This window comes from Panthera uncia (assembly GCF_023721935.1).
Source record: "Panthera uncia isolate 11264 chromosome A1 unlocalized genomic scaffold, Puncia_PCG_1.0 HiC_scaffold_16, whole genome shotgun sequence".
NCBI lineage: Eukaryota > Metazoa > Chordata > Mammalia > Carnivora > Felidae > Panthera > Panthera uncia.
The window spans coordinates 79,709,252-79,734,981 of record NW_026057576.1 but is presented as its reverse complement, the minus strand read 5'-3'; the positions used below and the strand labels follow the sequence as shown (position 1 = coordinate 79,734,981).

General features: G+C 53.0%; 1 protein-coding gene across 1 annotated transcript in view; it reads left to right on the top strand.

The window, feature by feature from the left end:
- The window catches only part of RASA3 (RAS p21 protein activator 3), a 119,391-nt gene that overhangs the window by 40,619 nt on the left and 53,042 nt on the right, over positions 1-25,730 (top strand). Inside the window, exons 2-3 of the mRNA XM_049647293.1 lie at positions 8,563-8,680; positions 19,447-19,550. Of these exons, the coding sequence (XP_049503250.1) occupies positions 8,563-8,680; positions 19,447-19,550 (222 nt within the window). The remainder of the gene's footprint in view (positions 1-8,562; positions 8,681-19,446; positions 19,551-25,730) is intronic.

Below are 25,730 nucleotides of genomic sequence, written 5' to 3'. Positions count from 1 at the left end.
GAGGTCGCAGGAGGATGTTCTCTGGAGAATTCTGAGGTTCTTTTGGAGGTGTACCCTTGCAGGGGGAGAGGCACTGGGCAAAGTGACACAAGAGAATCGCCTACACGGGACGCAAACACATGTTTTGGGAGCTCGGTGAGGGACGGTCCCTTCTGGCCACTGCATGGAGCCGTTCGCAGGTGTGAGATGCCCCAGACTGGGTCGTGGGGAGGTGACATGTGTCCCCACAGCAGTTTGCAACCTGAGGGCATGGGAGCATCTATGTCTCTAAAACAGTATTTTTTGATAACTTCTGTGACTTTGAAAGTCTGTGATTTGTGCGAATGTGCAGGTCCCCCGGCACACGGGACCGGGTCTGGGGGCTTTGGTTTAAGTCGCTGTTGCTGGTGGCACCTCTCTCCCCTTCCCCCTCCCCGCCAGGGCCAAGCAGGTGCAGGCGCGCAGCTCAGAGGCGCGGGGTCCCTAACTGGACTTCCCCTCCTGGGGCCGGGGGGCAGCCCGTGTGCTGCCAAGGGGCCGGGGCACCCGGAGCTGCGGGGACACACCGTGGGGACACGCCGAGCCCTGGCCTGGACCAGAGCCAGAGTGCGGCCCTCCTGCCGGTGTGGACACCTGTCTGCCCGGAGCGTGCCGCCTGGGAGGGGCGTGAGGTCCTGGGGGGACCACGTCTCCACGTTGCTGCGGGGAGGTGTCAGGGTCACGGGCACGGAGGGCACACTCAGTGTGTCTTCAGCATGCAAAGTGGCTGTGCTCTTGACGGCCTGCTTACTCTTTTCTGATCTTCATGGCTGTTAGATAGAAAATGCAGCACTAGGTGAAAAGGTATTTTGCGAATAGACACAGAGTTTAGTTTCCAAGGAATCAAAGGCCCATTCAACACAATATTTTAAAAATGAAGAGGAAACTGGTGGTTTCTTTTTCACTTTTCTTGATTTTCCAGCTTTTTATTTCAGCATCGAGGTATTGTCCAAGAACACTGTTTTCACCTCTAGCTTCATTGGAAAAGTGTGAGATTAGAACATGCATTTCTCCCCGCTTGGGAAAAGACTAGATTTTAAGTGAGAGGGTGAGGTTAGCTACTGTTTTGTGTCTTTTTGGTGCTGAATAGTTTGAGTTTGGTTCAAAATTGAACATGTAAATAATTCTGAGGATGTGCTGTTGTGTACAGAACTAATTGGAAAATGGAGAAGTGACTGATTTTCTGTCTTGGCGTTGTAGTGTCTTAGGCTTCTGTTTCTCATTCAGGGGCCGTTCTTCAGACTTCCGAGGCCGCCTCCTCCGTTCTCACCCCGTCCTGGCAGCCCTAGCGCCACGTGAAGGGGGCTCCGTGCACCTGTAGCAGTGGTCCTGGCACAGGGGTCTGCCCGGCCATTCGGGAACCATGGGATTAAGTGATGCCAGGGGTGACCCAGAGCGAGGGGCGTGGAGGGGGGAGGCGCTCCCGGCAGGTGGGCGCCAGCCTGCCCTCCGTCCCTGCAGATGCACTATAGGCCTTTGCCCCAGAGTCCCCCTCCTCCCGCAGTCTGCCACAGGTGGCCTTCCAGCTAGAGATTCCATTTTCCAAGGGGACCCCAGATGCCACTTGCACTGTTGGGGAGGTGGAGGGCTCTGGGGCGGTTGCCCCCTGGCTGACAGGCACTCTGGAGAGTGGGGTGTAGGCAGACTCAGTGAGGCGGCAGGGAGGGCAGACTGCATGAGAAGCCAGGGCCCTTGGGTTTGTATTTTGACGACATTTCCACCATGGGGTGGCTTTTCTCGAGCGATGGATTCTGACAACCACATGCACAAAAAGACCTGAACAGGTCTGGGCTGTCCCCCAAATGTGTGGCACGGTGGTTCCAAATGCACAAGGCCAGCAGGTGCCCCCTGAGAGGGGCCACCCCACCAGATCTGCTGCAACCGTTTCAGCAAGGGGAAGTGGCTATGGGCATGGCCAGATCCTCAGAGTTTTCTAAAGGATTTAAAATAAATGTGAAATCACTCCATTTTTAAATGACATCCACTAACTCAGCATTTAGAGAGCAGACTGTGTCTTAGTGCCGTGTTCGGTAAGGGCCCCAGGCTGAGACCTGAGGGGAGCACCCAATACAGGGTGTCTCCCTGGCCTCTGTGGAGCCATGGCCTGAGGACACGACACCTGATTTATGTGTTTTTATGACAGTGTGGCTGGCAGGGGGACAGCGTCTTCTACTCACAGGCTCAGAATGCTACCTTCCTGACAAATGGAAATCAAGGTCGGGGCAACAGCCCCTTTTCTAGGGGGTAAACGTAAGGTGACCATGAGGCGAAGGACCAGCAGGGCCACCCCGGTCCAGGGTCCTGTGTGGGCCCTGATGAGAACACAGCCCTTGTCTGATGTGGCTTCGGCAAGAGCAGGCAGGCCTCCTGCACACTCACTCGGGGGCTTTAAGCTTCTTTGTTCCAGTCTCTTGGTCTGTTAAGGAATGTTAAAAAAAGCAGTTGGATCCTGAAATTGTAAAGCAAGCCGGCACAGTTCATCATGACAGACCTGCTCTGCTCTCTCTTGCTGCTATGATGACCTCTTAGGAGGGGACTGGTCAGGTCACAACCAGCTGTGGCTCTGGCTGGTTCAGCCTTCAAAGGTCCCCACAGACCGGGCTGTGCCGTCATCTGGCTCGCCGTGGTTGTCTGTCTATCACGTTTTATTTCCCCCTCTCCAATCTGGGATAACGGATGTACAATAGGAACCGAATCACGCCACGACATGTGCAAAGTATCTCCTGTAGCCACCCCGTGCCGCCCACAGGACACATGTCCTGAGCCCCTCAGGGCTGTGACACACAGATAAGATGATGGCTGGATGGGGTCAGACCCTGTCACTGGAGTAATTGCATGATTAAGGTCATCAGCAGTGTGCCGGAGGGGGAGGAAAAGGAAAGCCACTTGACTTCCAGTGTATGAGATCAGGACCTGAGGACATAGTGTGCGCCCCGGTTAGCAATATAGGAGCTCAGAAAATGAGTAAATTGCATTTGCCCTGGGTAGTCCTCTATGAGCTTCTAACATGAGAAATTGTATGTGCCCGGCTGAGCTTGTGATACTCATACCGTATGAGCTTGTGATACGAGGAAGCTGTGTGTGCATTGGGTAGACCTGTATGAGCTTGTGAGGCTTTGGACTTGTGTGTGTCCTGGGAATAGGCTTCCTCACAGTTTTAAGGCTTAGAAACAGCCACCTGTATCTCACAGCTTTGGGGCCAGGGATTTGGGGCTGGCGGGTTGGGCTGGATTTGGCCGGGTGAATCCTCAGTACTGTGAGGTCCAGATGGGCTATGGCAGTCGGCTGGTGGAGGAGCTGGGGATCCCAGATGCCTCTGTCACATGTTGTGGGTCTGCAAGGGTATTGGGAGTTCAGGCTCTGCTCATGCAGTCTCCCAGAGCACCTGTGCTGTCCCTCCAGCAGTGGCCTCCAGGGGCCCGATCATTGGCTCAGGGTGCAGCACACATCCTGGACTGGGGTGGAATCCACAGGGCCCTGTCCTTGCCCAATCACTGCTGGACGGTCCAGCTCCCTGGTCCTGATTATGCACCTTGGCTCTCAAAGACGCCTGCGAAATACCCAGCAGAGGTGTGGAATCAGTACTCCCAAAGCCCTGCCCAGCTGGTCATTTTATTAGTGCATTCACTCACTTTTCGTTTGAGCTAACGTTTACAGGATCATTACTGTTTGCCAGAGTAGTATGCTGTTTTAGATGCTGGAGGCAGACAGAAGTGACACCCAGCCATGTCCCAGGTTCCTCGGGGAGGACAGAGGAGCCCAGTGAGGGGCCGTGTGGCTGGAAGCTGTCCATCTGAGGGCAGAGGCCTGACTGAGGACCGCTGGGGCCTGGCTCTGCTGTCCTCCTTGGGGGTCTTACCAGACCCCTCAACTGAACTTGGGCCATCCAGATGTCTCCAGGAGCCTCGGCCGTGGGACGGTTTGGCTGTGGAGATGGCCGTCTGAGTCTGTGGTAAGCACGTGGAGGCCTGGCCTTGAGCCGAGTGGGGCCGCCCCACCTCGTTCACCGGGACTCTCACAGCAACTGTAGTTTGTGTGCCTCATCTCATGACAGACGGGCTGAGAAGTAGCCATGTGATCTCTCGTAAAAGGAGCACAGAAGACAGGCCCAGTCCGTCACCTCCTTGCTGTAAAACAGTGTTTCCCGAGGGAGAATGGTGTGCTTTATTTTCAGAGAAAGTCTGAAGAGTGTGTTCTGCCTTGTTTCCATTCTTGCCTTAGCTACTAGGGAACTCAGAGCTCAACTGACCGCTGAGTCACACGTGGTGGGGGAGGGGCAGCTGGATACGTGTAATTTTCCTTCTTTTCATTGTATTTTGAGCTTTTAATTTCCCTGTGAATTGTCTCTTATCTACTTGAGGAAATCTGAAAGGTGTGTCAGTACCCCTTCCTGGGCCGTGACCCTCCTGAAGGCAGAGGAAGCAGGCGGTAGTGGTTGTGAGGTCGTGCCCTGCGGGGGTCCAGGCAGCTCAACGTGGGGTTTTCAGGACGAATCTGCATGCAGCAGGGAAGATCGCATGTAGCTTGATTTAGAAATCCCAATTGTGTCTGTTTTTATGCAGTTGTGTTCTATTTAATATCAAGATAAGATAGCAAGGTATTCAAAAATATATACTCAGGGAAAGAGAATATTTTAATCATGGAATTGATCTTTTTGGGGAAATAGACTTTTATGTTGTTAGCATAAGTTAGTGACTGGAATCTCTGGGCCCGTTTGAGTATTCTGAACCAGAGTGGCCAAGAGACCTGCCTGCGTTCTCCCACAATATTCCCCTTCACAGGTGGAGGCCACGGGCTGGGGGGCCACTAAGGGGTGTGGATGTGGTGGCTCAGAGCACACACAGGAAGGACACCCGAGGCTCACAGCTGGAAGAGAGGTGGTTTGTCAGCGGAGCTCTCCACCCACCTGCTTCCCTCTATCCTTCTCTTCTGGGGTGTTGGGGGCAGCAGGCAGGATCAGACCCCCCCCCCCCCCCCCGTCGCCAGAGTCTCTCCTGGGGCACTGGGGTCTGTGACCTCTGACATCCGCTTTCAGGGATGGGGACTTGTCTCTCTCTCAGCACCTTGAGGCCAGCGGCCCACTAGGACCAGGCAGGGGCTGCTTTCTCAGGGCTGACAGAGCTGCCGTCTGCAGCACACGGCTCTTGTTGGTGCCGAGGGTACATTTCAGATGTGGTCAGATGGAGGAAAATGATCCTACTCTGGTTCTTAGAATGAAACCTTCTTTTACCTTGTGGTCATTTGTTTATCCGTTCGCTCAACAAATAATTCAGCACCTACTGTATGCCAGGAGGGCTTTACTTTCCTGGGTAAGTGTCTCCACATGCTAGGAAAAGGGAGGCACCATGACACAGTCAGCCAGGGAAACGGCCTCTAGACTGTGGGACAAGTAGTCAGCATGGAAGAAGTGGTGCCGGTTCCTCATGTGGTTGGATGGACCACCCGAGAGCTGAGACACCCCCACCCCTTCTGCAGTGGGGCTCCACGCAGAGACTCGGGGTAGCTTATCATTCTCCACCTTTCCGCCCCAACTGTGAGGACCCCGGGCATAGGACGTGGCTGGCGATGCTGCCCACTGCCCCCACTGCTGCTGATCTGAGTGGCCTGTTAAGGTTGGCTCTCTGTGGCACCATCGTCATGGCGGCCAGGATGCCTCTGTAACCCTCCGCCTGGGGCCAGCAGGGTGGGAGGAACGCGGCAGTCTGTGTTCACACAGGCACTTTCAGTGTCAAGTGTCATCTTGTCCAGGGAGGGCTCATCTTTCTCTTGTGCCCTGACGGTGCTCACCTTGAAGAGGAGTGTCAGCCACTGTTCCTGCTGCTCCAAAGTTCTTTGGAGAACAAACAGGAACAAAATCCCAGTTCTGTGATTTCCACCAACCATCATCTCCCATGAAGCTTTCAGACAAGTTTCTCTTCTCCTTTTAAGGAACACAGGAACTTGCAGCTAAGTATCTCATCTGCTGCAAAAAGAAATTCCGAAGGGAAGTGTGGGAAGCCCTGATTCACATCATACAGGCGTCAGCTGGGACGTCCACAGATTTGGGCTGCTTATGAGGCTAAAGATTTGTGAACGTGGCAAAAGTGATCAGTTCCCAGTCCAGAACCAGAAGACTTTTGAAAGGGCTGGTTCAGGGTGACGTGTGTGATGTGACTGCCCTGTTGGGTCAGCTCAGCGGAAGGAGCCATATGTCCATCCTGCACCTCCCCACCTGCCCTCTGTCCCTGAAGACGCCACCACAGCCCTTGGCTCTGGGATTGGTCCCCCACCCTGCGCACACATTTTTCTGACCTTTCACATCTGCCAGGAGTCTTCACAAAGTCTGTTTTTTGATGTTAACAGCTGACTTGAAGCTTGGCTCAGATTCACGTGCCTTTTACCCGGTTGGCCATGTTTTCATGGGTTGGACTCATGTTAAAAATGGTGTGTTCCGGAGCATTGCAATGTTGAGGTGGCCGTGCAAGAAAACGCTCATCTGTTATTTCTTTCCTTACCAACTAAGAGCCAGTGATGATTCCCAAAAGAAAAACCTCTGGAATCTTTGAAATTAAAACACTTTTGGTGTTGGAGGAGCCTTGGAGAGCTAGTGTGTTCTCATGTTCTTACAGTTGGTGAAACTGAGGCTCGGAAGTGGGTCTCACGTTCTGGCCGTGTGCAGGAAGGGGCCACCCGCACAGATTATACCTGGTGCTCTTAGGAGTCCTGAAGGACACTTTGGTCAGAAGTACGATGTTTGGGCACAGAAAGCCCCACCCAGGTCAGCGCCCTCTCCCAACTTGTTCTACTCTGTAATGACATTAAATGAAAAGTTGAGAGCTTGGAACAAATCAAGGCACTCTCTGCCCTCCTGGGGACTCTTGCATATGTCTGTTTGCAAAGTGGCATCTTTTAAATGAGCTCATTTCCCCCAAGTGAGTGATGATGTCTGGTTTTGCTGGAGTTCTGTGGAGGATGGTGTGTGCCAGTGGCTTTGGCGCTGAGCTCGGAGGAACTTGGGCTCCGGTTTGAGGTTGGTTTTTGGTGTGTTTTTCAGTTTCGGCAAGAATGAGGTAGTTTGGTCTTATGGTGTGACAGGTATTTACTGGCCGTGTTGGGTGGATGGCGTGGTGCTGGGCTCTCAGAACCTCTCTGTCTCCCCAGCACTGGGTCCAGTGCCTGCAGACGCCCCCCAGAAGACTTAGAGGCAAGAGTGTGTTTGAGGCTTTTCTTCCTCGGAGGAGACGTCACCTGGACATCAGCTGTCCATGCTGCAAGCTACCCATCACTCTCCGTTTGCAAGTGGACGGGGCTGTTTGGGCCTGCCGTTCACGCTTGTGCATTTCTAGCGGAGGACATAGGTTGTGGTTCTGATGATGGCCTCTAGACAGACCCAGGTCAGTGAGGAGTCTGGCATTTTTGGCTGGCCGTGCTGCTGCCTGTGGGTTTCTCCTTCACTCCAGCCACACTTCCATGTGGAGGAGGGGCTGTGAGGGGGAGACACTCGGCCCACATCTGTGCCGCAGGTCCCCCTTCGGGACTCACTTCTAACTGGCTAATCACTCTGTATTTTAAACAGCTTGTCAATAAAAGAGAGTCCTCCTTAATTATTGCCCCAATTTTGTTCTAATGCTATCAAATCAAAATCAGACTAGAAAGTGACCCAGGGTGGGTGAATGGGCCCATCTGTATACAGTGTGACCCACCTATAGCCCTGACAGGGAAGGAGATCCTGACACCGGGACAACATGGATGAACCTGAGGGCATTGTGCTGAGGGAGTCAGCCGGTCACAGAAGGACAGAGGCTGAATGATCCCACTTCTGTGAATTAACCTCGACTGGCCAGATTCACACACAGAAAGTGGGAGGGTGGGTGCCAGGGCCTGGGGGTAGGGTGGGTGCAGAGTCCCAGTTTTGCAAGATGAAAAAGTTATGGAGATTGGTTGCCCAACAGTGTAAATACACCTGACACTGCTGAGCTCTACACTTGAAGGTGGTTAAGATGATAAATTTTAGTTTATATGTACCTTACTATCATTTAAACGTTAAACAAAATTAAGGGGGCTAGTGTGAATAAAATAAAACTAATAACCCCAAATGGTAGGCCCATGGATCCCTACTTTTTCAGTCTGTTTTGGAGGTTAATGTGTGTGTTCCCTTGCATTCTAATAGTGCAAATGGTATTCACTGTGACATTGTGACTTGTGGTGACAAGAAAACCAGGACATTATAAAGAGTTAATGGGGGGCGCCTGGGTGGCTCAGTCGGTTAAGTGTCCGACTCTTGATTTCAGCTCAGGTCATGATCTCATGTTGTGAGTTCGAGCCCCACGTTGGGTTCTGTGCTGATGGTGCAGAGCCTGCTTGGGACTCTCTCTCTGCCCCTTCCTGTTTGCTCTCTCTCTCTCTCTCTCTCAAAACAAACAAACAAACAAACAAACAAACAAAAGAGCTACCAAGTATACACAAGAGAAAGCAGTGCTGCTCTGAAAGAAAGCCGTGACTTGGAGATGCGTCTGTGAGTAATTCCGGGCCCAGTTGATAGTGTTATGTACCTTTTCTTTCTAGGTGAAGCCAAAAACCTTCCCACGTACCCGGGGCCAAACAAGATGCGAGACTGCTACTGCACCGTAAACCTGGACCAGGAGGAGGTTTTTAGGACCAAAATTGTGGAGAAGTCACTCTGGTAATGTCTGCTGATGGTTCACTGGATGCGTTTCCCTCTGCAGGGGGGGGCGCCCGGGCCTGGGGCCGCCGTCCACTGCTCCGTGTGCGTGGCCAGCTGGCACCTTCCCTCGAGCTCTGGTTTTCCGGGCAATGTGCTTCCACCTGGGGGCGGACCGCCACTGTTCCCAAGTGCTTGCGGCACCCAGGACTGCGTGGCACGGGGGCACGGTGCTGGTGGCAATGCCCACCTCCTGCGGGGACACATGCAGGCACCTCCTGGTCAGAGATGAGCCAGAAGGTGTGTACAAGCGCAGAGCACAAATCAAGCATTTTGAGAGGGTGAATATTTTTGTTTTACCACCTTCCTTTCAGTTTTCCTAGAGAGACATACCTGAGATGGGCGAGAAGGTAAATGCCCACGGGGGGCAAGAGGCTGGGGAACCGCTCAGTGATAGCTTTAGAGCAGGTCAAGGAGCAGGCACCTAACAGGCCTCACACCAAGGAGGCCACATGACGGCTTCTCAAGGTCAGGCGCTCAGGGTCTGTCATCGCTGGAGGGCTCGTTGGGACCCAGATGTCTGCCCAGGACTTGGAAGAGTTGCGTTCCTAACAAGTTCCCTGGGTTGCTGCCCTAGACCACACCCAGGGATGGGAGGTGAGGGCGCCCTAAAAGTCACAGCAGTTCACATTGGGGGCGGGGAGAGGGGCCCCCAAAATGCGAGTGTTAGCAAGGGCTGGGGTTGCGGTTTGTGGCCGGGGAGAAGCACACCGAGGCCGCTCCTGCACGAGTGTTTGTCATCACGCGGTTGATGGAGCAGAGAAGGATCCAGGCAAAGCCTGTCGTGTGGATCCCTGCAAACAGCTGGGATCTGAGAACGTGTTAGCAGATGAATTATATCCTTGTGTACTGCTCCTGGAGTGGGAGCCAGTGACACATCCAGACCACTGACTGTTGAGGATCTCCTGGCCCTGAAACTCGGGGACACCTTTCGTGCTCCTTCTGCACCAGGGCCACCAGCACTCAGGGCCGCCCTCGAGGCCAAGTGGGCGTGGTTGTTTCATGCAAGATTCTCTGCAGAAGCCTGAGGACTTTGTCAGGAGTCAAGTCCGGCTTTGGGGCTGATGGCGAAGGTGGTGCCAGGGAACCTTCAGGGTTATTTCCATTGTCCTGATGCCGGATAAATCCTTCCCGTGTTTACACAGCTGATGTTGGAGGCCCATGGGGATACACCTGGAAAGTTCCTGTAGTCCCGGGGAAGCTGGACCTCCCCCAGACCTGGACTGTGTTTGGGAGCCTCTGTTTTAGACAAGGCTGAGAATTGGAGTCACAGTCTTCAAAGCATTTCACACAAGTTTAGAAATAGAAATGGTGGCTTCTGACTTTGGTGACACTAGAGAGTGTGCTAGAGAAGGAAACGGAGGCCGAGAGCTAAATGAAAGTGATGATGTGGTAATATGTTCTGTTTGGAGAATCAGCCCTCTGAGAAATAGCCAGAATCAAGTGGTAACCCCCAAAATGGTGTCCCAAGAAGCCAGTGAGCTCTCGTGAGCTCATCAGAGCGTCCAACTCTTGGTGGAATGTTCATGCTCTCCTTACACACAGTTTCAACAAGCTTGGCTGTTTTTGTTTGTTTCTTTATTAGCTCAATGAGTATTTATCGAGTGCTTATCTAATATGCCAGACAAGGAGAGGGTGCTGTAAGCAGAAAGTGAAAGCTGATAGCAAAGAAAGACACCAACAGTATAATTCCAGGAGCTTAAAACATGGGTGCGTTTGGTCATTGAGTATCGAGGCAAAACCCTATTCACACTGGTGGGCCTTGTGAGCTGGTAGCCCGGAGTTCTCCTCTATAGTAGTTATTTACAAAAGGCAAATAAATCCACCCCATCCAAGAAGTTGGCAAGAAAAATTGCTGCCTCCACTTGGCGCCAGATGTTTGAAACCGAAAATCAGCTGTCTTGTGAGTTTGCAGGCCTGAATCCATACTGTGTCTGTGGTCCAGAAACCTCAGTCCATGCACGTACATTACTGTAGTCCTGGATTAGTAGCTTGTGACGTCCACCGAGCTGATGAAAAGCCAGTCAAAGCAAATTCAAGCATATCCTTCAGTTCACACCTTAAAGAATCTTCGTCTGTGTTCTCCGAGGAGAAGATTCACAAGGAACACAAGAGATAAAGTGTTGTGTGTATTTGCTGAAACAATAGACCACAGAGTCAGACCTTTGAGTTTGCAGGTCAGCCAACAAAGTTTAAGGAATTTGAAGTAATCAGAGACAAGATTAAAAACAGGCACGGGGTGAGAAATGGTAAAGTGATGAACCAGTTTACAAAAGAACCAGGTAGAATTTCTAGAAATGAGGAAGACACGAATTAAAGTGAAAAACTCTGCATGAATACATAGCTGCTGAGACACAGCTGAAGGGAGACTTCGTAAACTAGAAGGCCTAGTGGAGCCGTACCCCAGGTGCACAAAGAAATGGGAAGGAAGGATGAAGAGAGGGTTAAGGACCAAACAGAATGGTGTCTAAACGTGTGTCCTGAGGTTTCCCACAGTGAGGGGAGAGAGAACGGTAGGAGCCCGCATGGGACAGCAGCTGGAACAAGACGGTATTTTAAGATTCCGGCCTGAGCAGCCGTGGCCGGAGGGCAGAGCCCAGGAGCAGAAGGCCGTGTGTAGGCCTCTGCCGCTATCGGGGGCCAGAGGAAGAAGGCCCCAACTCCAACGGCGGCTGCCAGACAGAAGGAAGTGGGCACATTGGGCCATGAGCTGGTGATACCTACAGTCTGCAGTGTGGGCTCGGCCCGCCACACCCCAGGGGTAGTCACCTCCAAGGAGGTCCCGCCTCACTGCGCCGTGGCATCTTGCACCCCCAGCACGCCTCCACCAGGACCAGCATTTCCTCTTGGGTCCGATGCTTCAGGTGGCAGAGTCGCCGGGAAAACAGGAGCCTCCATCTGGTCTGTGAACTCGAAGAGCCAAAGGGCTTGGCGGCCTGGCCAGGCCTCATGCTCTGGAGGGACACGGAGCTCCAGCGGGAGTTTCCGCAGCCTCTGGGGCAGGTCAGCCTCAGGCTTAGCTGCTGCACAGCATGTGTTTGGACTCTGTAGGAAGTGCAGACAGAATGTGAGAGAGAAGGGGACACGTGTCTCCCTCCTCCTCCTCCTCACCAGCAGATGGTGGTCTCTGGGGTGGCAGCAGGCTGTGACCACACTGCGTGGTGTCCCCAGCACTCACTGGTGATTACTCAGCCGATTTCTTAGGGAGAGGGCCTAGTTTGTTCTTCTCTTTCCCTTTTCTTTCCTCTCCTTTTGATGTGGGGGAGCGGGGGTGGGGGAGCATCCGCTGCAGACCCGCTTGTGAGAGCGAAGGAGCCCTTTCCTCTGAAGGGTGGTTTTGGGCAAAGTTTCTTTCTTACTCGGAAAAAACCTTCCTGATGTTGAGAGCGAACTTTGTGTAACTTTTTAGGGTTGTGATTGTGTCATCACTTAAATGGCACCTCATTATCTGTTTACTGTGTACCTGAACTAAAGGCTCTAGGACATTGGACCGACTGGGTCCTGGACAGCACGGCACGTCTGCCAAGCACATCTTTGGTCCCGTTCAGGAGGGTCACCTCCTGCTTGCACTACAGGGGTGGGGAAGGTTACCCTGGAGGAAATCACCATTTTATCCAGTAGAAGGAGGGTACTGATGCTACAGGCACAAAAGAAGTTAAAAACAAGACCTCTTAAGTGCTGGGTTAGCCCACTCCTTTGCAAGAAGGTTCCACAAAGTGCTAGTGTCTTCATTGCCTTTTGTCGGTGTAGGTGGTTACTGTGAGGGTGACACTGGCTCCCTTTTCCCCCAGGATGTGTGACAGCTCCTGGCCGGAGAGGCTCCTGATGTGAGCCTCGCCTTTCCTACCGGCAGCCCTCGTGCCCGCGGTGCTGAGCCTGTCCCCACAGCTGCTCCAGGACCCGGCCCTGGTGCAGCCACCTTCTGCCTCCTCTCACCTGCTCGCATTTGCGTCGCCATGTGAGGGGAAGGGGCCGACCGCACGGTCCTGGCCTGCAGCCCCCGTCTTGTCTTCCTGCAGAGCGGGGGCTCCGGTGGCCCCTTAACGTGGGAGCTGCCCACGCTCTTCGGGGTGGTAACGTTTGCTGAGTCGTGAGGGCAGGTTACAAGGCTGTGTTCCCCAAACGGTCTGGAATATATGGACATAAATGTCAATGTGGTTATTTGTGGGGGAGGGAGAGTGGGATTCTGGGGAGGTTTTTTTGTTCTTTTGTTTGTATGCTTTGGTTTTGCTTTTTTACATAAAGTTAGGAGTTAGACAGTAAAATAACCACTTTCTGGAGCCAAGTGACAAGGTGCACTAGCTCGCTATCGCGTTGGCGGGCATGGGCGTGGTGACAGCACCTCACATCCTTCTTGCTGAGAACGTCCCAGTGCAAGATGGTGGAGTGGGTGCGTGTGTGCCTCTTGGGCCTGTGACCCGGGAGCGTCTTCTGCTCACCCCGAAAGGTATAGATTGCTCAGAAGACAGCACTGCAATGTGGTGGGGGTGACTAAACCAGGGAAGACCCCAGATGGTGAATCTGAAAGGGACGGGAAGGGGTCTGTGATTTGGGAAGACACACTTCATTTTCTATAAGTTGTCAGTAAAGACCAAGTTGTTGGTGAGCAGACACTGACTTTGACTCATGAGGCTACATGCGTAACATTTTCTCCTGATGTTTACTCTTATCTCCAATTTCTCCACTTAAAGTTAAAAAAAAAAGTTTTTTGGATATAAATGCGGACTTTAGGCCCAGACATTTCTTGCCAGCTGGAGTAGATCCTGGGGTGCTGCAGGCAGGGATCCTAACCCACCAACGGTCCTGGGGCGCTCCAGGTGGGGAACCGTCCCCCACACCATGGTCGGTCCTGGGGCGCACCAGGCAGGGAATCGTTCCCTCCCCTCACCTTCACCCGGTTCTGGGGCGCTCCAGGAGATATCTCTAGTTTGGGTCCTGGTGCCGCGGGAAGAGTGTGAACAGCCCCCTGTGTGTGTTTCCTGCCTGGTCCCATGCCTGCCCAGTGCTGACCTGAGGCCCCTCTGGCCCCACCTGCCAGGCCAGCACCCTTGAGTGTCCTCGGTGTCCCTGTGGTCGGCAGTAGCCGCCGTGGACCCTTCAGAGCTGCACTGCCAGTGCAGGCAGTGACTGACCCAGGTGACAAGTGTGTGGGGTCCAGGCAGGACACTTCTGCCCACCCAGCATTGGGACGAAAACTGATCTGATTCTCTCCTTCCTGGTGGAGACGTAGCTCCACCCCTCCAGTCCCAGCAGCAAGAGTGCTGTGTGACCCCCCATGCAATGAAATTGCATGCAATGAAATGCAATGAATTGGCTTAATGAAATTTTAATCTAGCTTTCAGTTAATGATTTAACCACACGCACGTTTTATTAGCTGAATTCGGAGCTGTTTGGAGATGGGCTGCAGCCCTTTCTAGAAAACCTGCTCTGCCCACCTGGCTCCCAGTTCGTCCTGGGCCATGAGGTGGGCCCCACATTCCCGCTGGGAGCCCGGACCTGCTGCTTCTGGGTGCTCTGACCTTAACGGGCCTTCTCCGTGGCACATCCATCGCTCAGACTGTTATGAAGACCGTCCTAAGAATGGACGTCTCACGGAGTCACTCCGTGGCGTTCCTTATTCTTTCCTTCCCGTCTCCCCCAAATCTGCCAGCGACCCCAGCTGAGGCAGCCCTGCCCCTCCCCCTGCCCCAACCCTGGACGTTAGGAAATTACTCAGGAACAAGCGCAAGGTTTCCCACGGGTCCCAGCCGAGGCCCCGTGTGAACCGCTGGGCTGTGGGAGGAGCGGAGGGGCCACAGGTGGTTCCTCCTTGTTGAAGATTGGTCTGGAGGTGTTTTGTTTATGTGTGATCCCTTGATGCTGTGAAGTTCCATCCGAGTTTCTCCTGCTGTTACTGAGGGAAAGAGCTCGTCACCCTGGCCAGCCTCAGAGGTGGGTGCCGCGGCACGCGTGACTTCCTCCATCAGGCAGCAGCATTTAGGGCAAGCCGGCTCCTTCGGGCTGCTTTTCTGGAGCCCTGAGGCTGCAAGTGCGGGCTGACTGTGTGGGGCATTAATCGCACGTCTGACAGCTGCTGACCTTGGTCGGGGCAAAGTGGGGTCTGTGCAGAGAGATGCCCCAGGTTAAGACACTAATGGGAAGGAAGGGGAGGCTGGGAGCTGGGGCCCCTTTGAGTTCACCAGAAAGCAGATACTGTCCTGCCGGGCACACGGAGAAGGGCAGGGATGGAGAAGGCTTCAGTTTCCTTCTCTTTGCAAACACACTTCCACTCCTGCTGCCCGTGAAGGGGGTGGGGTTGTCCGGATGACCATGCCAGTGTGTCCTGGGCTGGGGGACACTCAGGGGAAGGGTACCGACGGCAAGGCCCGGCCCACTCACACCCCGCGTGGGTCTGCTGCCGTCCACCGTCCTGCCCCCACAGTGCCACAGCTGGTGTTTCTGAAAGGCCTTGCTGCCTGGGCGGCCTCAGCTCCTGAGGGCAGGGTCCCTCCCATGTTTCGGAAAAGGTGGGACCACACGCCCATCCTTGCCCATTGATGACCGATACTATTAACCACGTTGTGGTGTTTCCAGTTAATAAGGCATTTCTCACGTGCTGCGTGTCAGTTATTTGTCTCCTAAGCTGCAACACAAATTTGAAAGTTCTCAGTGGATGAATATCCTGAACACAGATGGGTGTTAAGAGAGCCTGGGCCAGAGGCGTTTCAGCGGACACACTCATGCTTGTGTGGCTGCTGTTGAGCCGGTGGAAGCAGCATGCTTAGTTTGCCATCAGACCAGACAGGTTTGTAAATGCTGCTGAGAATCTTGTGGGTAGGTGTGGGCTGAATCTGTCCCCACTTTCTAGAGGGGCGTTCCACACCACAGCCTTCAGACCGCGAGCACCCTTCTGCCGTGGGGGTCCTTCTTGGGCGGGTGGCCACCCGCAGCCGCCCCCCCCCCCCCCCCAACGACGGCAAGGCAGGAAGGCGCCCGTGCCCGTCAGGGTTGGCGAGGGCGAATCAAGCTGCTGTGCTCACTCACACCTCAGGTGCTCTTTGGCGACAGACTTGTTATGTACTTGTTTGGAAAGTGGTCCTTGGCATGATATCAAAGGAAAAAGCAGACTGTGTATAAGGATGCATCATGTAATCCCGCTTCTATCTAAAAACATGCACCCCCATCTATATCTATTCATATATCTCCAGAGGAAAAATCTAGCAGGATATCCCCTATAATGCTAACTCTGGCTTTCACTTTCTGACTTCTTTATGTATTTTTAAAATTTTGGTTTTTTTAAAATTTTTTTTAACATTTATTCATTTTTCAGAGACAAAGCGTGAGTGGGGAGAGGGGCAGAGAGGGAGGGAGACACAGAATCCGAAGCAGGCTCCAGGCTCTGAGCTGTCAGCAAAGAGCCTGACGTGGGACTCGAACCCAAGAACTGCGAGATCATGACCTGAGCCGAAGTCGGACGCTTAACCAACTGAGCCACCCAGGCACCCTGAAATTTTGGTTTTTTTTTTTAATTTTTTTACATTTATTCATTTTTGAGAGACAGAGAGAGACAGAGCACAAGCAGGGGAGGAGCAGAGAGAGGGAGACACAGAGTGAGAAGCAGGCTTCAGGCTCTGAGCTGTCAGCACAGAACCTGACGCAGGGCTCGAACTCATGAGCTGTGAGATCATGACCTGAGCCAAAGTCGGACGCCTAACCGACTGAGCCACCCAGGCGCCCCTGAAATTTTGGTTTTTAAAAAAATAGCGTTATTGAGACATAATCCACATGCCATACAACTAACTATTTAAAATGTACAGCTCTGTGGGTTTAGTATATTTGGGGTTGTAGCTCACACCGCGGTCAATACGGGACATTTTTGTCTCCCTCAAAGAAGCCCATCCCCTCTGCTGCCCCCCATTTCCTGCTGGTACCCTGCTCTCTGGAAGCCGCCAGTAGACTTTCTGTCTCCCCACATTTGCCTGTTTGGGGCATTTCATGCAGATGGAATCACACCGTGTGTGGCCTTTTGTGGCTTCTCTCCCTGAGCGTCATGATTTCAAGGTGCACCCACGTGGCAGCAGGTGGCAAATCGTGTCTCCTTCCCACGGCTGATGATATTCCCCTGTGTGGACTGAACCACACCTTGTGTATCCGTTCCTCTGTTGGCGGATTTTTGGGTTTCACTTTTTGGCTGGTACGAACACTGCTGTAAACTTTCATGTGCAAGTATTTGTGCGGACGTGTGTTTCCCCTGCTCTGGGCGTGGGGGTTGTTGGGCCACATGCTTACTCTGTTTACCACTTTGAGGAGCTGCCACTGTTTGCCCAAGTGGTGCCCCGTGTTATGTTCCTGCAGGCAACATGTCAGGGTTCACACTTGTTCTCTGTCTTTTCAGTTCTGGCCATCCTCGTGAGCCTACTTTTGATTTTATAAAGCAAAATTCTCAATACAGTTTCATTCTTAAGAAGAAAAAGCTATTTCTTGCTTTTAGTTAACAGTTATAGGTAACATTCCTATCCACGAATGTGTGTGTTTTTTAAAGCAAACAGTTCAGGCCAAAGGGAGCAAAGCACAGGGCAGTTCCAAGAACATCCGTGTAAGTCTAATTAGGAATCAACACACGGGGAAGACAGTGTCTTTCCTGGGTGCCTTTGCTCCATTGGGGAAGGACAGGTGTGGTCACCGGGGACCTAGTACCTGCAGACAGAGCCTCGGAGCACAGGCCTGGGCTCTATCAGATGCCACCAGCCCCTCAGGAGCACGGGCTTGCTGCCCAGGGCCGGGCATCACCTGGAGTGTGGCTCCCTGTGGCCTCTAAGATGAAGCCTGGCCCCGCGTGGCATGCCCGAGGGTACAAGGTGGGGTTCTGCACCACTGAAGGGATCTGTATGCTGCCCATGTGTAACGTGTGGTTGGTTCAGAGACCGTAATGACCTGGCAGCTTGTGTTAGACACTCATGTGGGTGTGGGATTAAAGATTCCTGCTTTGTGGCCCCTCACCCTGGAGAGGGTTCTCAGGGGACAGGGCCAGGGCAGCCACGTTTTCTCCAAGCCTGTGCAGGTAGTTCTGACTTGCAACCTGAGTGAAGACGGCTCCATGTGGAGAGCAAACACCAGAGTCCCACACGCTGGGATTGGGGGCCCAGGCCAGGGCACTGACCTGCTCCTTGCTTCTGCCTCATGTCAAGCATGAGCCTGGGACAGGACTCAGGCAGCCTGTCCCGGCCATGCAGAGAGGACAGAGGCCTGACCGCACCCTCTGCCCCCCCCAAGGGGCTGGTGCGTCCCCAACCTGGGGGGCTGGCCTGACCACACCCTCTGCCCCCCATCCAGGGGCTGGTGCATCCCCTACCTGGGGGGCTGGCATCAACAAACCAACAGTCGTGGGTCTGTTTTCCTCATGGGGTCTCCTTCTAGCCCCAGCACGGACCCATACGCTCCATCCTTCTGGGGCCACCAGGCCCTGCTGAGCTGATTCCAGGGCCCATATGTTCCATCCTTCTGGGGCCACCGGGCCATGCTGAGCTGATCCCAGGGCCCATACGCTCCGTCTGTCTGTCCTTCCATGCTGAGCTGATCCAACTACGGAGTGAGTCGAGATGAGGCCCGTGAGCTTCAGGAGCTGGGTAATTTTGACTGACGTGTCAAGTGCCTGTGTTTTAGGATATTTCATTATTTCCTGCTGGAGCGGAATGGTAGGAAGCAGACACCAACTGAGCCACATGGAACCATGGCACATCGTGCCACAGAAACACCGTATCCCAGGGGTCTGTGGCATTGGTCAGTTCTGAGAGGCACCGTCTTGTTACGGCTAATTAACGTGTGAGCAGTCCTTCCTTACGCTGTCTGCAGGGGACATCTGACTTCAGAGATGCCTAAGCATGGGGTGGGGGTCATCTCAGGACTGGTGATGAGTGAGCTGACACCGCCCCCTCCCTTTTTCTCTGGGGCACGTCTGTGTCCCTCCCCGTAAACTTCCACTCCGGGCACCACTGTCCCTCTTCACCTTTCCAGCTTGAGCAGGAACGAACGTGGCTCGTTTTCTAACCAATGTAGCATGCTGTTCTAGCTCTTCCTTGACTGATTATGTTTCCTGCTGTGGACCCTTGCCATGAGCGTGCGTGGGGTGGACACACCAAAGTCCGAGGCAGCTGTGTGTGCGCTGCAGTGATCTGCTGACCACCTTGTCAGCAGCTGCAACCGGCCTGGTGCAGGGCTGTTTTCAGTGTACGTCCTCTGTCCGCAAGCCACATTTGCTGACCTCAGCCCTGCCCACCCAGAGCACCTGGGGTCTGTTTAATGACAGGGCCTCTGGCTTTCTGCCCAAAAGCCACTGAGTGTCCTGCGCAGTGACTCACGCACAGGGTCTGTGTGGAGGCTCAGCTTGGTGGGCAGGGGTCCTCTCCCCTGTGAGAAGTGTGGGTTTCACCCCGACTTCTGGGACAAAAGGGGCGTGGTCTGAAACTGGGACGCCGAGTTTTCCTTGAATGCATAAAGGGGGCCTGCCAGCTGCTGCCCCAGACACTCAGAGTGTCGCAGCGGTCCTGGGCACACACAGTGGGCGCAACTCTTACTGCGTGGAGCTCTCCGCCAGCATAGCAGGCCACTCGCGCAGTGTGACGTGTAAAGGTGAGGTGACACACGTGTGCCCTAGGCTGGTGCTCAGTCTTCAGGCTCCCACACCTGCCGGCAGATAGCAAGGCCGCGGCTCCCACAGTCTAACAGAGCCCATTCTGTTTATTTCTCAGCCCTTTCTACGGAGAAGACTTCTACTGCGAAATTCCTCGGAATTTTCGGCACCTGTCATTTTACATTTTCGATAGAGATGTTTTCCGGAGGGATTCCATCATAGGTAGGTACTGAAATGGATGTTTTCTTCACTTCTTCTGCCTCTTCTGGATGGGATCTCATTCTGGCCAGCCACCAGTGTCTCCTCCAGGTCCTCTGCTTGGAGCCAGCAGTGCCCATCAGCATTCTTGGCCTGGCCTCTCTGGCCGTGCAGAGTGGCGGTGGGGAGTGGCAGTGATCACGGGGCTGGCCTAGCTTTGGCGAGGTGGCTGGGGCAGGCCTCCCACGTCCCCCGTGCCCTGGATGGGCCTCCTGAGTCCTCTGTGGCATGGATGGGCCTCCCTGGATGGGCCTCCTGTGTCGTCCGTGGCAGGGACAAGCTGCCTAAGTCCCTTCTACCCATCGGCGTGTAGAGAAACTTCACACCATGAATTCACATGGCAGACACCAGGCCACACTGGCAAAGGCTTCAGAACTGTCCTTCAAAGTCAGGGTACAGAGACCCCCTAGCCTGTCCCCAAATGACTTCCAAGGGCTCCTCTGAGGAACCAGTGTATAGAGGACACCTCCCACTTCCCCAGGCTGTCCCTGTCCCTGAGTCTTGACTTCCTCCATGGAGATTGGGATAGTACTGGGGCTCTCAGAGGCGCAAGCATCTCGGGGGAGCACTGCTGGAGAGGAAGGAGGGCCTATCCAATCAAGAGGGTACTTGTCCCAGGAAGACCCTATTCATGTTCCTGTGGCACGAAAACTAGGAATTGAGAGGCTAAGTGTGGGCACAAGTGTAGTTTCTGAATTCCAGGCCCCATGTGATGCCCGTGTTGTGGCCATGGCTGCTCCTGGGGCGGCGTTTGGGGGACTTAGCTCTGCAGTAGAGCATTTGAATCATGGAGTGTTCATGCCTCTCTCCTGCGCTCTCTTGGGGCATCCGGCTGCGGAGAAGGTCACCTGCACAGCCAGTGAGGGGTATTTCTGTCCCAGCCAGTAGCCCCGAGGCAGTGGTGACCCCCCCCCCCCCCCCCCCCGCCCCCGGCCTCATGCTGTCCAGCTGCCGCCCCAGCTGGCTGTTTCTCTGCTGCGTCCTTGGTGCCCAGCCTTAAGTGTGGCTGCCCCACAGCCCCCTGTGGTTGTCATGCTGAACTGGTGGTGGCCCAAGGTTCCTCATCACCAGGTAAAACCCACACCTGCCCCTTCCTCACCTTCCTGACTGACCCACTGAGACCCAGTACCCTGGAGTACCCTGGAGTCCACTTTTCTCCCATCCCAGGGGTGGCCCCGACCCCCTGCACTCTGCTTGGACCGTGGCCGCAGAGCTTGCCTCTCTCTCCCTCCATCCTTCCGTTCTCCCACAGCTTCCAGAGCTGCCCTTTCTTCATGCCGGCCATTGGCACCTCCTCCCTGTGAGCAGCTGACCACTGGCATCCCTCTGCACCTACGAGAAAGCTCAGGACAGTCTGGACCCAGTCTCTCCCTAACATCCGGCTTTGGCTTGGGAGACAGTCACCAAACATTTGTTGAAAGACAATATAACGTACCTCCATACGTTATATTTATCCCATTTTAGAAATTCAGTGTTTTATAGACACTCCCCCTCCTGAAGAAACCCTTTTCTGGGGCTACGTGCTTCCATTGTAGAGCCTGATTAATATTTTTAAAAAAAAAAGGAAGAAAGGAATGGAAAGGGAGGGAAGGAGAAGAAAGGAGGGAAGAAAAGGAAGGAGAGAAGGGAAGGGAGGGAGAAATTGTCAAGCTTGTAGCTGTACTGCTGGATGTGGCTCAGAGAGGAAAGTCTGTACTCCGTAGCATGCATTGAAGACCTTTCGTAATCCTACTCAAATTGTTATCTGGACTAAACCTCTCAATGTCCACAGGAGCCTCTCTGTCTCCATTCACACACACAAGCATGGCCCCCACTGTGCATCCACACAGACCACCACCATCATGGGGGTGCCTGCCACACCTTCCTAACGCAAGAAGTCTCTAAACGCGCCTCCATTTCCTGACATCTGACTAGCCTGTGGTGATGAGCTCGTGTGCAGCCTGTCTTCGGGGGCTGAGCCTGAAACTCCCTGGTTTTGTGGGGCTCCTCAGCTGATCCTAACAGTTAAAAGGAAACTAACACGTATTGGACGCAGGTACATGCCAGACACTGTGCCAGTATTTTCATGGGCATAACCCCTGGAAGTAGGTACCACCTGCACTTGCTAAAGAAGAAGCAGTGGGCTCAGAGAGGGTAAGATACTTGCCTGAAGATGCACAGCTAGCATGTGTGCTAAGCATCTCCTGTCGTTTTTGTAGGGGAGTGGTTACCAGTGTTAGCAGAGGCATGGGAGGAGGGGGTGTGTCCGCACCCGCTTTGGTCCTCCCTGCCAAAGACCCTTTAGTGGGTCTCCTGCGCGTCACCCCAGAACCTGCTCTCGCTCTGGATCCCCTTTTCATCCTGCTGGTGTGTGATAGGTCTTCAGTCTGAGCATCAGATGTCATCCAGTACCCAGAGGCTTCCCAGATGGTTTCCGTGTTGACTCAGATTACACTATAATGAAGAAGATTTGATTTATCTTTGGAGACATAGGAAAGCTTTTTTGAGTGGTAATCTTAAGGATAAAAAATTATATTTGCACATTTAAATTTTTTTTTAATGTTTGTGTATTTATTTTGAGAGAGAGAGCAGGAGCAGGGGAAGGACAGAGAGAGGGAGAGACAGAATCCCAAGCAGGCTTCATGGCAGCATGGAGCCTGATGCAGGGCTCGAACTCAAGAGCTGTGAGATCATGACCCAAGTTGAAATCAAGAGTTGGACTTTCAACTGACTGAGCCCCCAGGTGCCCTACTTTTGCACATTTCAACCAGACGAACTGCTCAAATGGTTGTTGGTTATGTCTCCTCAAAATAATCAAATAAGCTGTTTATTGATATCCTCTTTAAGGCATCTGCCATTAAAATTTTTTTTTAATATTTATTTATTTTTGAGAGAGAGACACACACAGAGCATGATCAGGGGAGGGGCAGAGAGAGGGGGACTCAGAATCCGAAGCAGGCTCCAGGCTCTGAGCTGTCAGCACAGAACCTGATGCAGGACTCGAACCCATGAACTGCAAGATCATGACCTGAGCCGAAGTCGGACACTTAACCAATGGAGCTCCCAGGCGCCCCAGGCCTCTGCCATTTTTAAAGGTAACCAGCAGCATAATGGCTTAGCAGTCTTGGTGGCGTTGAAACTGCTATGTCAGCAGTTGGTTGTCGATGCCCCGCCACCATTTTTGCAGCTGTAGAAATAATCAACGACCTGGGTCTCCAGGGAGAGACTAAAGTTAGGACTAGTGATTATGTTGTTACCACGATGAGAGTATAAATTCATGCCATGGGATCAATCACAGTGTCACTGACTTCTTGGGGTTTCTGATGTCGGGTCTGATGGCATCGCACACCTGGAGGAAACCGCACGCACCTCCAGGCTCCCTGGTGCCGCACGTGTGTCCCGGTGGAGGTGCCCACTGGAAACACATAGTCCAGACTCTGGAGCTTAATAGTGAGGGCTGATTACAGAACCCAGAGCTGCAGGAGCAGGGTGCCGCGACCTGGTCCAGGTGCCCTCCCTCCAGTCCACCCTGTGCCCCTGTGGGCTGAAGGTCAGCTGCAGGCGAGAAACATCCAGAGTGGGTTTGGGGGTAACTGGAAGTGACCTGCGCGGGAGGGTGCACGTCGGCTGCGATCCCTCCATCACATGTGGTCGGCAGCCTGGGGTTTCCTGGGCCAGAGAAGGTTAGCACCAGAAGGAGTTGATATCAGGCAGGGTTTCCAGCCAGGTGGCCTCAGTGTGTTGAGGGGCCGTGGTCCAGTAGCTGCTTTCAGTGCTTCTCGTGCACAGGGGATGTCCTTTAACCGGGATGCGGCTGCTAGACACACTGAAGTGTGGCTGCTCTCCTTTGGGCTAGAATTGCACCAACACAGAGCCATCCTGTGGTGCAGACCAAGGCTCTGAACGGCATTGATGGTTTTGGTGACCAAAACAAGGAAGTGTGTTTAGTCCATGCTACTTGGTACGGGGGATTCTAGTGAACGGTCCCTGTGCCCCTTGGATCGCTCCTGGGCTCCCCTTCTCCCCCTCCACCCACCCAGCCTCCAGTTAGGTCTGGGCTGGCAGGATTGGGAGGTGGGGCAGAGGCTGGGGCGTTCCCCACTCTCCAGCCTCTGGCTCTGGTGGCCACCCCTGCCCAGGGTCCTCCCAAGGCCCTTCTTCCTCTGGGGGACCTGGCTCAAACCACTGTCTCTCCAGCTGTCCCTCCAGCCCAGGACTGGCAGCAGCTTCCTCCAGATTCTCTACCAAAGGGGAGAGGCAGAAACAAGACCTTTATTCTTTTGTTTATAACGAGGTTTATTGAAGTATAATTTTTATGCGGTGCAATGCACCTTCTTCAGGCGTGGAGTCTGACAGGTGTTGACAGCCGTGTTAATGGTCCACAGTTAAGACTTCTTTCCATCCCCCAGAGCTTCCCTGCAGCCTCTTTTGACGCACTCCCTATGCCCTCAGCGCCCCCAACGAAGCACGTGGCATCTATTTCTACAGTCTTACCTTTTCCAGAGTATCACACAAATGGAGCCACACAGTACGTGGGCCGCCATGTCTGGCTCCCTTCATCTAGTATGCTCCCTTCACCTAGCATCCCTTTGTACACATGTGCTGCTATTTACCACTTCAGCACTGGATGGAAGTGAGGGTTGTTTCCAATTTTTAGTGGTTGTGAATAAAGCTGCTGGCAACACTCTTATCGTTATACCAGGTCTTTATATTGACACGTGTTTTTGTTTCTCTTGGAAGATTCCTAAGAGGCAGATTGCCAGGGCGTCTAAGTGTTGAAAGATGGCAGAATTTGCCATCCCCAAATACACACTTTGGCATAAGGATTACTTTGAGCTGAAGGCAGTTGAGAATAAGCAGGCACAAGAAAAGATCTCCAGCCTGCCCTAAAAGTAGGACATGAACTTGCCAGAAGTTAATCACCGAGATGACCCTAGAGTTAGCTTCAAGGTGACACCAGAGGGGTCTACATGACACCCTTTAGTCCACTCACCCCTTGTTGCAGTTTGTGCCCTGGAAACCTGAAGGCCTTTCCTTGGTGTCTCTTCTCTGAAATTTGTCATTGTTTCAGGTTAAGATGTTGCATTAGCACAAGTGCCTGTACACTGCTGAGTTTCCCCCATGTAGATCTGAGAGACATATTGGTAAACTTCTGTTTGTTGTTCTCTTGTTCATCTTTCCTCTGTTGCAGAGCCCTAGAGAACCTAGAAGGGTGGGAGGAAAAAGGTTCCCCCTCCGCTGTGGTGTGTGTCTGCCCCTGGTAGAGACTGCCACGCCGTGCTCCTCCGTGACTGTGCCATCTTGAATTCTCCGCAGCTGCGTGAGAGCCTCAGGAACCACACAGCCTCTCCACACACTCAGAGTTGGCACTTTTAATTTTTAACCCATTTTTGTCATTCTAATATGTGTGTAGGATCTCACTGTGGTTTTTACTGCATTTTCATGATGAAGAATGAGGCATGTTTTCATATGTCTACCGTCTATATCTCTTCTTTGGTGAATTGTCCAAATCTTTTGCCCTTTTAACTGGGTTGTTTTATTACAGAGTTGTTAAAGTTTTTTGTGTATTCTGGATACAAGTGCTTCATTGGATCATTTGTTTTACAAATATTTTCTTCCCTTTGTTCATTTTCTTACCAGTGTCTCTTGAAGGCCAGAAGTTTTTAATTTTGATGAAGTCCAATTAGTCAAAATTCTTTCTTTAATAGTTTATATTTTTGATGTCATATCTAAGAAATCTTTGCCTACTCCAGGGCTGTGAAGATTTCCTCCTCATCCTCCTCCTTCTTTTTTGTAGAAAGCTTATGGTTTTAGCTCCTACATTTACATCTATTCCAGGTGAATTGCACACGTGGCACAAAGTTCATTTTTTTTCTCATAAATGTCGGGTTGTGGCACCCTCGTTTGCTGAAGGACCATCCAGCAATGGTTTATCCATTGAGTTACCCTGATGCCTTCCTGAAAACCACCAACTTCATATGCACGGGTCTGTTTCTGGTCCTCTGTCCTGGTCCGTTGGTCTGTGATCCTTGCCTGGCCCTGGTGCCCGCTGTCTCGGCGCCTGTAGCCTCAAATCCAGTCTCAAGTCAGCGGTGTGAGCATGTCAACTGTTCTTTTCCAAACTTGTTTTGCTGTTCTAGGCCCTTCGAGTTGTGACTCACATTT